Source organism: Cavenderia fasciculata, assembly GCF_000203815.1.
Source record: "Cavenderia fasciculata unplaced genomic scaffold Scf_EUAJFUG02G6ADK-5, whole genome shotgun sequence".
Taxonomy (NCBI): Eukaryota; Evosea; class Eumycetozoa; order Acytosteliales; family Cavenderiaceae; genus Cavenderia; species Cavenderia fasciculata.
Window position 1 is genome coordinate 59,278 of NW_004457635.1, and position 12,359 is coordinate 71,636.

The 12,359-nt window shown below is 33.3% G+C and overlaps 7 protein-coding genes across 7 annotated transcripts; 4 read left to right on the forward strand and 3 right to left on the reverse strand.

Annotated features, from left to right (window-relative positions):
- Positions 1–136: 136 nt before the first annotated feature.
- Positions 137–1,377, reverse strand: DFA_10881 (uncharacterized protein; the record flags this gene model as incomplete). The annotated part of the gene is made up of 4 exons (XM_004351079.1): positions 137–313; positions 495–697; positions 812–868; positions 939–1,377. The coding sequence occupies 4 exons, from the start codon at positions 1,375–1,377 to the stop codon at positions 137–139; spliced, it is 876 nt and encodes a 291-aa protein (XP_004351131.1).
- A 379-nt stretch (positions 1,378–1,756) lies between these two features.
- Positions 1,757–3,059, forward strand: DFA_10882 (uncharacterized protein; the record flags this gene model as incomplete). Its single annotated transcript, XM_004351080.1, has 5 exons — positions 1,757–1,760; positions 2,153–2,302; positions 2,388–2,706; positions 2,801–2,944; positions 3,035–3,059. 5 exons carry the CDS (start codon positions 1,757–1,759, stop codon positions 3,057–3,059), a joined length of 642 nt encoding a protein of 213 aa, XP_004351132.1.
- Positions 3,060–3,122: 63 nt separating this feature from the next.
- On the forward strand, positions 3,123–3,843 carry DFA_10883 (uncharacterized protein; the record flags this gene model as incomplete). Its single annotated transcript, XM_004351081.1, has 3 exons — positions 3,123–3,470; positions 3,550–3,697; positions 3,815–3,843. 3 exons carry the CDS (start codon positions 3,123–3,125, stop codon positions 3,841–3,843), a joined length of 525 nt encoding a protein of 174 aa, XP_004351133.1.
- Positions 3,844–3,929: 86 nt separating this feature from the next.
- DFA_10884 (uncharacterized protein) lies at positions 3,930–5,353 on the forward strand (the record flags this gene model as incomplete). The annotated part of the gene is made up of 4 exons (XM_004351082.1): positions 3,930–4,052; positions 4,118–4,178; positions 4,247–5,263; positions 5,319–5,353. The coding sequence occupies 4 exons, from the start codon at positions 3,930–3,932 to the stop codon at positions 5,351–5,353; spliced, it is 1,236 nt and encodes a 411-aa protein (XP_004351134.1).
- A 66-nt stretch (positions 5,354–5,419) lies between these two features.
- On the reverse strand, positions 5,420–6,191 carry DFA_10885 (uncharacterized protein; the record flags this gene model as incomplete). Its single annotated transcript, XM_004351083.1, has 2 exons — positions 5,420–5,675; positions 5,758–6,191. 2 exons carry the CDS (start codon positions 6,189–6,191, stop codon positions 5,420–5,422), a joined length of 690 nt encoding a protein of 229 aa, XP_004351135.1.
- Positions 6,192–6,749: 558 nt separating this feature from the next.
- On the forward strand, positions 6,750–8,192 carry DFA_10886 (uncharacterized protein; the record flags this gene model as incomplete). The annotated part of the gene is made up of 3 exons (XM_004351084.1): positions 6,750–6,831; positions 6,894–7,469; positions 7,591–8,192. 3 exons carry the CDS (start codon positions 6,750–6,752, stop codon positions 8,190–8,192), a joined length of 1,260 nt encoding a protein of 419 aa, XP_004351136.1.
- A 58-nt stretch (positions 8,193–8,250) lies between these two features.
- Positions 8,251–12,107, reverse strand: cox10 (putative heme A:farnesyltransferase; the record flags this gene model as incomplete). The annotated part of the gene is made up of 9 exons (XM_004351085.1): positions 8,251–8,324; positions 8,419–9,629; positions 9,764–9,887; positions 10,033–10,825; positions 10,944–11,388; positions 11,500–11,732; positions 11,800–11,833; positions 11,927–12,020; positions 12,086–12,107. The coding sequence occupies 9 exons, from the start codon at positions 12,105–12,107 to the stop codon at positions 8,251–8,253; spliced, it is 3,030 nt and encodes a 1,009-aa protein (XP_004351137.1).
- Positions 12,108–12,359: the final 252 nt, after the last annotated feature.

The window sequence follows — 12,359 nt, forward strand, 5'->3', positions numbered from 1 at the left end:
TGGTTAGTATATTTGGATCAATAATTAAATAATTCAGAAGTGGTCAATCTCAAAACAATTGTGAATGATTTAGACCTCCCAACATCCAAATAGTCACAGTGTCAACATACCAAAAACAATCTCCAACTTTATTTATTCATCCATGTAGAATCTGTTGTTTGTTAGATGGACAATTGATAATCCAAAATAGTGATGGAAGTGGAATACCTTGTGATGCAACCAATCTTTTTCCATTGATCCATTTTCTATGAGCTATGTTTGCATATAATTTCAATCCAAATATGGTTAAAATTATGAATTTATAATCCAAAATCTAAAATCAAAAGATTTTGGAATTGTTAGTTTAGTTTTTGAAATTAATATATGTTGTGTTTATACATAACTTTAATAATAGATTGGCGGTTGACTAAGAAGAAGAGGATAAATCGGTTCTATAGTAAGGATGACCTATGTTAAAAATATGTATTAGTAATTGAGTGGTGGTTGTAGTATACTAGTATCGCAATAAATTCAACATAATAAGAATATGCCTGTGCAATTGATGGGCACAGTAGCTTTCTTATTGGTGTCGATACTCTTACTGTCCTATTGTTGGCATCCTTTTGGTTCTTTGTGCTACATTTTGAAGAAGGTTCTGTAATCGTTGTTTGAGCATAAAATTCTTTAATATCCTCCATTATTTTCTTTTTGTTGGCATCTGTTTTAATGATATCAGATCGTCCCAGAGCCTGGCAGAATTGCGTATACTCCTCTGCTCTAATATTCTACCAGGTCCATATTGTTTGCATGTTGTTGGCGTTTGTGAATGTACCATTTGCAAATTTGAAACCAAAATCTCTTAGTTGTGAAGCAGTATGAAATGGTGATACTGATGATAATATCTTTTAAAGAAGGAATTAGTATAAATGAACTAGTAGTAATTAATATATGCAACTTACTGTGTTTTAGTAAAATGATCTTTTTTCCCATCTTTTGCTTCCTTGTGCATCTTTCTAATGATGTTGAGACAACTATAATCTCTGTTGCCATAAAAACTGTACCATCATTGTAGATCTTTTCTCCTTTGGGATCGAGCAACCTCTTGATACCTCTTCCATGTTTAGATATGCTGAAACTTCTTAAAACCTCTGATTCTAGTTCTTGGTCGCCACTTGTATGTCTATTTAACGTGGATGATATTTGTTTTCTAATGCGTTGAACTTGTCTTAATGGATATGTTGGTTTAACGCGATTGCCAATGAATGGTTGAAAGACTGCTCCTATTGGTGGTGTTGTGATTGTAGTTGTTGCTACTGCTGCTGCTGGAGATGGAGAGATTGTTGTTGTTGTTGTTGTTACCCATTTTAAGCACACAATTAGATCGTACGATCTGATCATATGTCTTTTCTTTATCACTCCACTCACTCCTATGGCGAACGACACCCCATCTCTTCACCATAAATCATTTCTATTATGAGCCAAGAGAACTATGACATCACTGGAAAACAACTTATGTTTTTGTTTATTAATCACTCTGACCATTGCACTATTAAATTTTTGTTGCGCTGTTAAATTATTTTATTATTGAAACAAAACATTTCATTTGTCTATAGAAGAGTTCCCTCTTCTTTGTTAATTATTAATCCTATCTGATGGGGAGAGTGGTCTGAAAGAGTGGTCTATATGGTATAAAACCTTTCTAACTATCTAGGTGAGCGACACCATCTCATCACCATTATCTTCACACTATTAAAGGAAAAAAATAAATACTAAATTTATGAGTAAAGAGAGAAAACTATGACTTGAACATCAGAGTAGTGACATCACCCACACTCTCACCAAAATTAAAATTAATTCCCCAAACAACAAAAGCCAACGATAGTATATTAAAAAAACATTCTCATTTTTTTTATATGTTCACAACAAGAGATAGACAGATAGACAGATATTATATATATTATACCATCAGTTATACATCACTCTTCAATTTGATTTATTGCTTTTTCATTCTTTGCTTTTATTTAAACCACCAACACATACTACTAGCATTTATTCATCTCTTTTCTTTTTTATCTGTTTACATAGAATTAATACACACATATAATACAACATCTATTCATCTTTTTTATTTATTTATCATAATTTAGCGATTATAAATATTATTATTACATAGACTCTCTTTATACTTTTTATACACCAGTCTTTCCTCTTCTTGTAAAGCCAATAATTCTTTTTCAGTTGCGTTCTTTGTTGCTTTGGCTCTTTCATATTGTGGAGGTAATGATGAACAAGATTAGTCGACATAAAGACCATATCCACAAAGGTATGATAAAAAGAATGTAATGATTAAAAACAAAAAACATTAACTTTATTTTTTATTTTTTTTTACTTTTTTACCCTTTTTTTAGAATATGGTCAAGAAAGCATCAGCGATGAAAAATTCAAAGAGTTCTTTATGGCTGAAGAACACAAGAAAAGAGCCAAAGCAACAAAGAACGCAACAGAAAAAGAATTATTGGCTTTACAAGAAGAGGAAAGACTGGTGTTCAAAAACCAAAAAGATATGATCCAAGACAACAACACATTTAAATTTAATCGACAGACTGTTGAAAAGATCATTAAATATTTTTGTCATGGTAGTGGATCGGATCGTTTCTACAGCGCTGGGTGTATCAAGAAAAATGACTTGTCTGAAGTTGGCCCACAAGAATGGACAATTAAATCACGGTATGAAAATAACTTTTGTTGATAAATTTTAATTTTATTATTATTTAATATTTTTTTATTTACACTCCATCTACTCTCTTTATCTATTATATAGGTATTATTGTATTTGGAAGGTATTTCCATTTTTGAATGATTACTTTAAGGATTCCAATATATGGAAGGTACTAGAGAATCTCAAGCCCAAATCCGTGGGAAAAGATTGGATGCCATCACTTTTGGAGGGTGTGACAAATGATGTGTTTGTAAATACTTGTAAGTGTATAATCAACATTTTTTAATCCTTTTGCTCAATCTTTTACAACATATTAACCCCTTTTTTTTTTTCTAGACAACCATCTAAATCAAATGATTAAAAATTATAAAACGCCGAAGTTAAATTGGTAAAAGGTCAACCCAAAAAGGAAAGGGAAGACCAAATGAAAAAAGTAGAAGATATTATTAAAGATCTCAAAAGACGTTGTTTTTCACAAGACAAAGCAAAAGGTGTCAAGGTGGATGGTCAAAATGTCATAACAATCGATGGTCAAGATGACAACAAGGACAACAAAGATACCCAAATGAAACCATTATTAGATGACGAGCCAATGGATGAACAAGTTGGGGTTGACGCCCAAATGGAACCTCTTTCTGGTGGTCAAGATGATGATGATGATGGCGACGATGACCATCATGCATTTACAGATTTCCAAGATGAGGAAAAGTTAAAAAATTTAACAGACAAGGATTTATCAATTGCACTAGATTCTATCCCGCTCTTTGTCGAGGTATGACATTAAATCATTTATTAATATCAAACATTTAGTGCAATTGATAAATCCTTGTCTGTTAAATTTTTTAAAAAAGATTGCTCTCAATGTGGCCTTTTATGACAAGATTGATGATTATATTCTCAAGATTTTTAAAGATATTGGTTATCCTGGTTTTGTCGTGTCGGATGACGCAAAACAGAGAAGGAAAAACAAAAATTTTGTTAAAGACAAAACTGTTATCTGTAAGTAGTAGATACTAAATTTATTTATTTATTTATTTATTTATTTATTTATTTATTTATTTATTTATTTTTATTAACTTTTAATCTCTTTTGTTTTTTTTTTTCTCTTTAAAATAGTTTTTGGTGATGCTGTATTCAGACTCTAATTTTTTTTTCAAATTTTTTTTTGTTAAAATTTTCCGCCTTTTAAAATAAAGATTCATTTTGAACTATATACATATAATAGTTGTTAATGGCTATGAGTCAAATAGCAGTATCAACAATCCGTAATGTAACCATTATTGGAGGCGGAGCTGCAGGTTTGACAACTGCAATCTTTGCAAAACAAACCTATCCTCATTTAAAAGTTACTATTGTTTGTATCTCGACATTCTCTTACTCTCTCTTTTAATCAAATGACTAACTAGATCTTATATTTAGTTGGAAAGAAAAAGAGAAGCTGGAAAGAAGATATTAATGTCTGGTGGTACTCGATGTAATGGTATGATTGTATGATTGACTATGACTACATCAAAGAATCATTATGTATTGATCAATTATCCCCCTTAGTATTACCTAAAAAGGTTGATATACGACACGATTACTTTAGTGAAGATATGAATATTGCAAAAAAGATAATGTCTAGTTGGAATGTAGATGGATGTTATAAATGGTTATCAGATGATATTGGTTTGAAACTTGAACTAGAGGAAGAGACAAACAAGTATTTTCCTCATTCCAACTCTGCAAGAGATGTTCGTGATAAACTAAGAGACAAGTGTATCAATCTTGGTGTTGATATAGTTTATAATAGAAGAGTTGATGTTGTACATAAAGTAGGTGGAGCAGATGATAATGGAGATAAACCATCAACATTTAGGATAAAAGGTATTAATGAACAAAATAGTGATGAACCATTTAATCATTTGACAGATGCTATAGTTGTGTCGTCGGGTGGTTTATCGTTTCCTGCAGTGGGAACGGATGGTAGTGGATATAGAATAGCAAAGTCAATGGGACATTCGATCAACCCTACCTATGCAGCGTTGACACCGCTCAAGGGTATGCCGATTGGAGGTGACCCTTTGGCAGGACTATCAATGAATTTAGCACTTAGAGTATCAGGTGTTCATCGTGAACCAATCGTTGCTAATCGATCTGGATTCTTATTTACACATAAGGGGTTTAGCGGACCTTCTATACTCGATCTGTCACATTACTGCGTCAAAGCACTCGAGTCGAATGGCTCAATACCACTTCCATCGTTATCGGCACGGCTTGATGGAGCTGATAAAACGCAGTGGACCGAAAGATTGGCCAACGCCAACTCTCAGTATGGCACACAGAACCAACTACTCTCTAATCGACTCGGAGTATTCATCCCACACAACTTTGTTGATCGCGTGATGACACATCTCAACCAAAAAGACAAAAAGATGAACGAACTATCATCGTCTGAACGAAAGGTACTCGTAGAGTTTCTCTCCAACATGCCGGTCGAATACACTGGTCATGACGGCTACAAAAAGGCAGAGGTGACAGGGGGAGGCGTCCCCTTGACACAAATCAATCATCAAAACCTTGAAAGTAAACTCGTCCCCAATCTATTCTTTTGTGGTGAAGTATTGGATCTATTTGGTAGAATTGGAGGTTTTAATTTCTATTGGGCATGGATAACTGGTCGTTTAGTTGGTTCAAATTTATTAAAACAAAAATTATAAAATAATAATATAGTTTATTTATTTATTCATCACTCTCCTCTTCCTCTTCTTCTACTTGTACAACCTTTTGAATCTTTCTACCTCTTGATGAAGTAGTAGTAATTGTTTTGTCAACCATCTTTTTAACCTTTTTCTTTTCTTCTTTTTTTTCCTCCTCTTCTTTTTCTTCCTTTTCCTTTTTCTTTGGATCTGGTTTAGAAGGTAACCAAGATGGCCAATCACCTTTTCTATAAGTACAAAATCTTAACTTTTCAGCAATATAATAGGCACGATATGATCTAAAAACATATTAATTGAGTATTAATATTGTACAAGTAGAAGTTTAAATATTTAACTATTAATTTTGTTTCTACTACTTACGCAACAATATCATCCCAAGTTTGAATTGGATCAACTTTATATTGATCAGGCATTGCAACAGGCATTAAAGTAAGATTATTTGCTTTATCCAATTTATCTGGTTTATTGGTCGACAGCCAATCAACATGTCTAATATAACTATGTTTCTTTTCATATCGATATTCGTACTCTGACAATAATTCCTTTGCATACGATACAGTAAAGTCATAGGAAGCATAGTTGGTTCTAACCCATCTATTAATTCTATGATTCTTGTGAGTCACCTTTAAATAACCTTCAGGTGCATTTCGCTTCCATTCTTCATCACCTTCTTGAGTGACATGCCAACAACAATACAACATTTGAACAGCTTCCAATATTAATTTTACTACATGTTTATCACAATGATACTTTATATTTTTCTTTTGATTAATATCTAATATAAAAATATTCATTATTATTTATAATATTATTATTATTTGTTGTATATTTATTACAAGTAATTAATTATTAAATCTATGTTGGTTGATTTAAACAAACATAAAAATAAATAAAGAATGATTCATTTTTTTGTATTGGCTGATAGTATGTTGTCTCTCCATGTTCAAATTTCTTAGAAGTCGAATCTTTTTATGTACTGTATTAGATGATGCTATCCCAATAAATGTTTTTTAATGACTGATTACCAAACCCCTACCAATGTCGACAACCGTGAGAGATAGCGACATCTACCTTTTCGTTTTTTCATTGTCCTCACCTAAATTTATCAATTAACATATTTTAGAGAGAGGGAGATGAACTAGTTCAAGTTTAGTGATAATTAATTAATTAACACCAAGATTTAAATAACATTAATAATATAATGATTTAGAACGTGCTATGATGATTTTCTTTCCCAATTGATTAATTTATTTAAAAAAAAAAAAGAAATGGTCCACTCGGTCGTTTATGAATTGATTGAACAGTATTCCTCTTCTTTTTCAATATAATCTTTGACGAAAGAGAGAGAGATAATGGAGTTGAAAGAGAAATTAACACTCATTGCAACACCAGCACTTGCACTTACAGCAGCTTCAATAGCTTCTTATTATATTGGTATGTGGTAGAAGTAGTAGTCGTTTACAACACACAAACTAATAATAGTTTTATTATTTTAGCATCATTAAAGAAAAAGATTGATATATTAAATAAAAAGGCAGAAAAGGAGAGAGAGGACAAAGTACAAGCACAAAAGATATGTGAAGAACAGAGAAAAGGTAGAACTCGTGCAGAGATTGAATTGCGTAGAGTTGTAAACTCGTTAAAGGAGGATAGAGAGAATAGCAATACCGAGAGACCACCTGATTATCCACCCATTGGTTTCTTGGAGAGTGTCTATAGAGAGAGAAATGGTACACCAAGACAAGGATTGGTTGTCACCAAGGGTAGAGCTATCCTTCGTCTTCGTACCAACATCAACCCTGTTCATGCATTGGAAGGACTCGAACAATATTCACATGTATGGCTCATCTTTGTATTCCACGAGAATACCAACACTCTTAGAAGTGTTCGTCAAGACAGACCTGGCAGTAATGTCAAGGCCAAGGTATCACCACCAAGACTCGACGGTGTCAAAGTTGGTCTATTCTCTACTCGTTCACCACACAGACCAAACGCTATCGGTCTCTCTGCCGCTAAAATCGATAAAATTGAAGGAAATGCTTTACATCTTTCTGGTATCGATTTAATTGATGGTAAATATATATATAAATGGAATGTGAATTGGTTTAATATTAACATTTATTATTTATTTATTTATTTATTTATTTATTTATTTGTTTATTTATTTATTTGTTTATTTATTTATTTATTTAGGAACACCAATTTTAGATGTTAAACCATATCTTCAAATGTATGATTCAATTCCAGAGGCAATTAATCCAAGTTGGATCTCTGATTTTGTTCCACTTGAAGATGTTGTCATTTCTAAAGAGGCTGATCAACAATTGGCCGAGTTGGTTAAGCGCAAGGTACTCAAGTTTTACAACAACTTTGATGATGTTAGAACTGCAATCTGTCAAGTATTGATCGAGGACATTAGATCGATTAGAAAGAGAAAGTCTGACAAGGAGAGAGAAAAGGGTGAAAAGGCAGACGACCAAGAACAACAAGAAGAAGCTGGTCCAGAACAACATAGATTCTGTCTCGATACTATCAATGTTTGCTTTACCGTTGAAAATCAAAAGGCCTATGTATCTAAAATCGAATTGGATCAAGTCCTATTTGATCAACAAAAAAATATTTATCAACCTTCTGGAATTTATAAAGGTGAAAAAAAATCATCAATTAACAATAACAATAACAATCAAAATAATCAAAATAATAATACCACACCAACATCAACTTCACCATCTTCATCATCTGATACATCTTCACCACCAATAATCATGAATCAACAATCACCATTGGATTTATAAATTAAAACGACATTATATATATATATAATATTATTTTCCTGGTTTTATTGATTTGTAATTAATTTCTTTTGTTCTTGTTCCTCTTCCTTTTCATCATCTTCTGGATCAACATAATAATATTCATATGGTAATCTAAAGATCATACCAATGATGAGTGAAAGTGGAAGCATCAAGAGTGACAAAAAGAAGACACCACGATTACGCGATTGAGGTGGCAACTTGATACCCTTGGCAAGAGCATCTAGAGTTTGTTGTTTGTACTTGTTTTCCAAGACGGCTTCGACAGCCAAGAGAGCCGACGACAGTGAGAAAAAGGCTACCGTGGTGGTAGTCATATTGAGATTGCAAAAGTATTGGAAAGCAAATGGTGCAACGACACCGGCAATGGCATGCCAGAATGAAACTGGATAGTTGAGGTGTGGATGAGTGACTGGTAACATCTTGTAGCCTGCCATGGCATACTGCGATTTGAGCTTCTCGGCCAACGCTAGGAAATGAGGGATTTGCCAAATGTAAAGGACAGTGGCCAACAATGCACCAATCGGCTCGAATCCACCGGCACCGGCAACCGTACCGATAAGTGGTGGGATGGCACCGACAAATGCACCAACCCAAGTGTTCCATGGAGTAGTACGTTTCATTTGTGTGTAGAGGATGTACAATAGAATGTTGGACATGGCCAATGCACCACATACTGGGTTGACAGGCACTAGAATAAAGCATCCCAACACACTTGCACCACACGCCAAAAGGAATCCAGTATCTCTCTTGATCTCACCCGTAACGAGTGGACGTGATTTAGTACGTGGCATCTTGGCGTCAAACGACACCTCCATCTCTTGGTTATAGGCCGATGCAGATGCCGATGCCAAGAATGTACCCAATGATACAAGTCCAAGTGTCATTGGATCTACTATAGGTGCTGTCATTACGTACCCAGCAACCGTTGTAAATGTAACATAGATAGAGATTGGAAACTTTACAAGATTAAAATATCCTTGTCTCATAAATGCAAATGGTGATTTCTTTTTTGGTTTCAATTCATTCGACGATGTTGTATTTGTTGTATTTGTTGTATTGTTTGTTGAGATTGGTTCTTCTTGTTGTTGTTGTACAGTTGTTGTAGTATTTGTTGTATTATTTGATGTACTAAATCTATTATTTCTTAGGAATGAAGTATCTTGATTCATAAATAGTTTACTATTGTTATTTTGATACAAAAACTTTGATGATTCTGTTGTAATGGTTGTTGATTTATTAAATACATTGTTGTTACTATATAAGAGTTGTTGTTGTTGTTGTGAATCTGATGATATTTGATTCTTTGGTGTTAGAGATGATTGAATAGTACTAGAGAATGATATAGAGGAACGACCATTTTTTATATCTGCTTTATAACCATTTGATATAGTTGATAATATTGATCTAGTTGATGACCTATTCAATTTAAATATCATCATCCTTTTTCTTTTATCTCTCTATTATCTCTTTAAATATATATCTGAGAATCAAATGCAATGAAACGATCAGTTTTTTGCAAACAAAATGTTTTGTAGACAAATTTCTTAAACTTTGTCAAGAGAGCTCCTGAAAATCGTGACATATGGATTGCATTACTTTGAATGATCAGTAGTTTTAATGAAGATTGGGTGATTAGATTGATCGATCGGTAGAGGAGGATATAATCATATACTGCTGCAAATTAATTAATCATATTATTAATTTAAAATTTATGATGGTGATCATTTTTTTTCTTTATTTAATTGATTTTTTTTATTATTTTTAAGCTTCAAGTTGGTTTACAGCTAGTTGTTTTGGATGAATAATAAATTCGACAAACAAAATTCTATAATAGGGCTAGGTCTAGCGACAATGGCAAAATTTTTAGTGTTTTCATAGATTGGTGACCATACCAAACCAGTCTTTGATTTTGTAGAATCATTCGCTATCCACTTGTGTTTGACCAGTGACAATGGATCATCGATGGGTAGGTTCTGATCTTCAGCTGAAATTTTCTTTATATAGTTGGGAATGTCATCTACTACATTTGTACCAGCCAAAAAGTGAACAGAGAGAAATTGTTTGTCGACAATCTCTACGGCCATACGAAGTTGTACCTTTCGCTCTGATGCCAATTTGATATGTAAAACCGCACCAACTGTTCCAGGAATCTTACCACGACATCCAGTGATTGGTTCGGGTTTCAGCACTTGAGGACGTGTTGGTCCATTGGAACCACCACTAATGAAATTAGCACCACCAATACGAACAATGTAGGCACCGCTCTTGTCTGGAATCGTTCCTCCACCGCGTATGCTTACTATTCCTTCTTGTAATTCATGTCCATCTTCAAGGTTGAATGTTGGGTTGGCGGCTGGATAGATTTTTGGATTATCAATCAATGGAATTGGATACCAATATTTATCATTCTTGAGAACAGATGGGAGTGAGGAGAGATCGAGTCCAATAGGAGGATTGGCACCTGCTTTTTTGATACCTTTGGCAATGTTTTTGAGTGCTGGTATAATATTATTATGCATTCTCTCTCTAAACGATGGTACTGCATTGACAAGTTCCGTTGTTGTCTGTCCTGATACAAATATTGGTGATATTCCAATTTGATACCAAAATGACTTTAAATAGAGGAGGGAGGGAGGGAGGAAAAGAAATAAGATTAAATTAATTATTTGTTTGTTTGTTTTTTTCTTTCTTTTTCTTTTTTTTTTTTTTTTGCTTGTTACTAATCCTTACATCCATAATGGTCATAGCAACAATATAGATATTTAAAGCTGCAATATAATATGGAATGGTATGTTCAAGGTACTCTTCTTGAGAACAAAATTCGTGAAGTGTTAGGGCCTTGTCACGAATCAATTCAAGGTCTATACGAACAGCCTCTTGAACTTGCTCATCGGCACCTTGCATACGGTGGAATTGATGTTTGAGTGCATTGATGTGAATGGTCAGTGTGGAACATGATTTTGCCAATCCAGATAAAAATGATTGACACATTTGATTCCATTGTTTGACCTCACTTGCTTGGATCTTTCCATCGACAGCCTTTAACATTTCCTTTCTAAGTTTTTCCAACTCCTTTTGCAATTCTTCCTTTGAAATATTGTCAGATGGCGATGCTCTCTTCCAAAACAATGAAAAGAATCCTTGAAGGATTGGTCCTGCCAATGGAATGACTCCACTAAAGTAAAAGTAAAAGAAAGAAGAAAAAGAAAAAGAAAAAGAAAAAGAAAAATTAAATATAAAGTAATAATACTGGAAAATCAAAAAGAAAGACTTGATCGTTTCTTACATTACAGAATTGACCATAATGCCAACATCTTCTTTATCTGGTTCAAATTCTTTGATAACAGTGAGTGGATCTTTAATGTCGAGGATGGCGGCATAGAGATTGATTGGGAGGAGAGTCATTGGATCATTTTTGAGTCTTTCCGATATTCTATCCCATGCTCCTGGTGCGAGTTCCTTGAGACGGGTAGAGCCATATGAATTGGTGATGACATTTCTTTGTTTCTTTATCTGTATCTGTTTTAAAAAAGAGTAGATGATTAAAAAGAAAAGATGAGAATGAGGGGAATTGTTGTTTATAAACCTGCCGACCTTCCCAAGTTATTTCAAAGCAAGATCTTATGTTTGTAAGTTGGAACTTTCAATTTTGGAGGATGGGCATAAAACCAACTCTTCACTGAAGACCAAATCACATCATAATGTCAACTTACAAAACGGCTCTGGTCAAAGAGAAAGAGAGGATTAATCTACTACAATCGTGATATCTTTTGATCTCCTCGATGGTACCCGTTGCTGCTGTTGATTCTATGAAATAGTAATGTTTTTAAACAACAATAATAAAGATACTGCTGCTGACGAGAAATGTATACTTTGTGTTGCTTGTAATACCATTGTTAAAACCACATTGTATACAATCTTATCATCCTATCATCCTAGAGAGACTAGACTCTCTCAATATTTATTATTTGTGATTTATATTATAACAAAACAATTTTATACAAGTTTTTTATTTTTTTTTTGTTTATATAGAAAAAGGAATAAATAAATATTATTATTATTATTATTATTATTATTATAACTTTAAAGTTGACGTATGTGTGTGTGTATGTATGAGTTTATCCTTTTTTTTTTATAAATTATTAT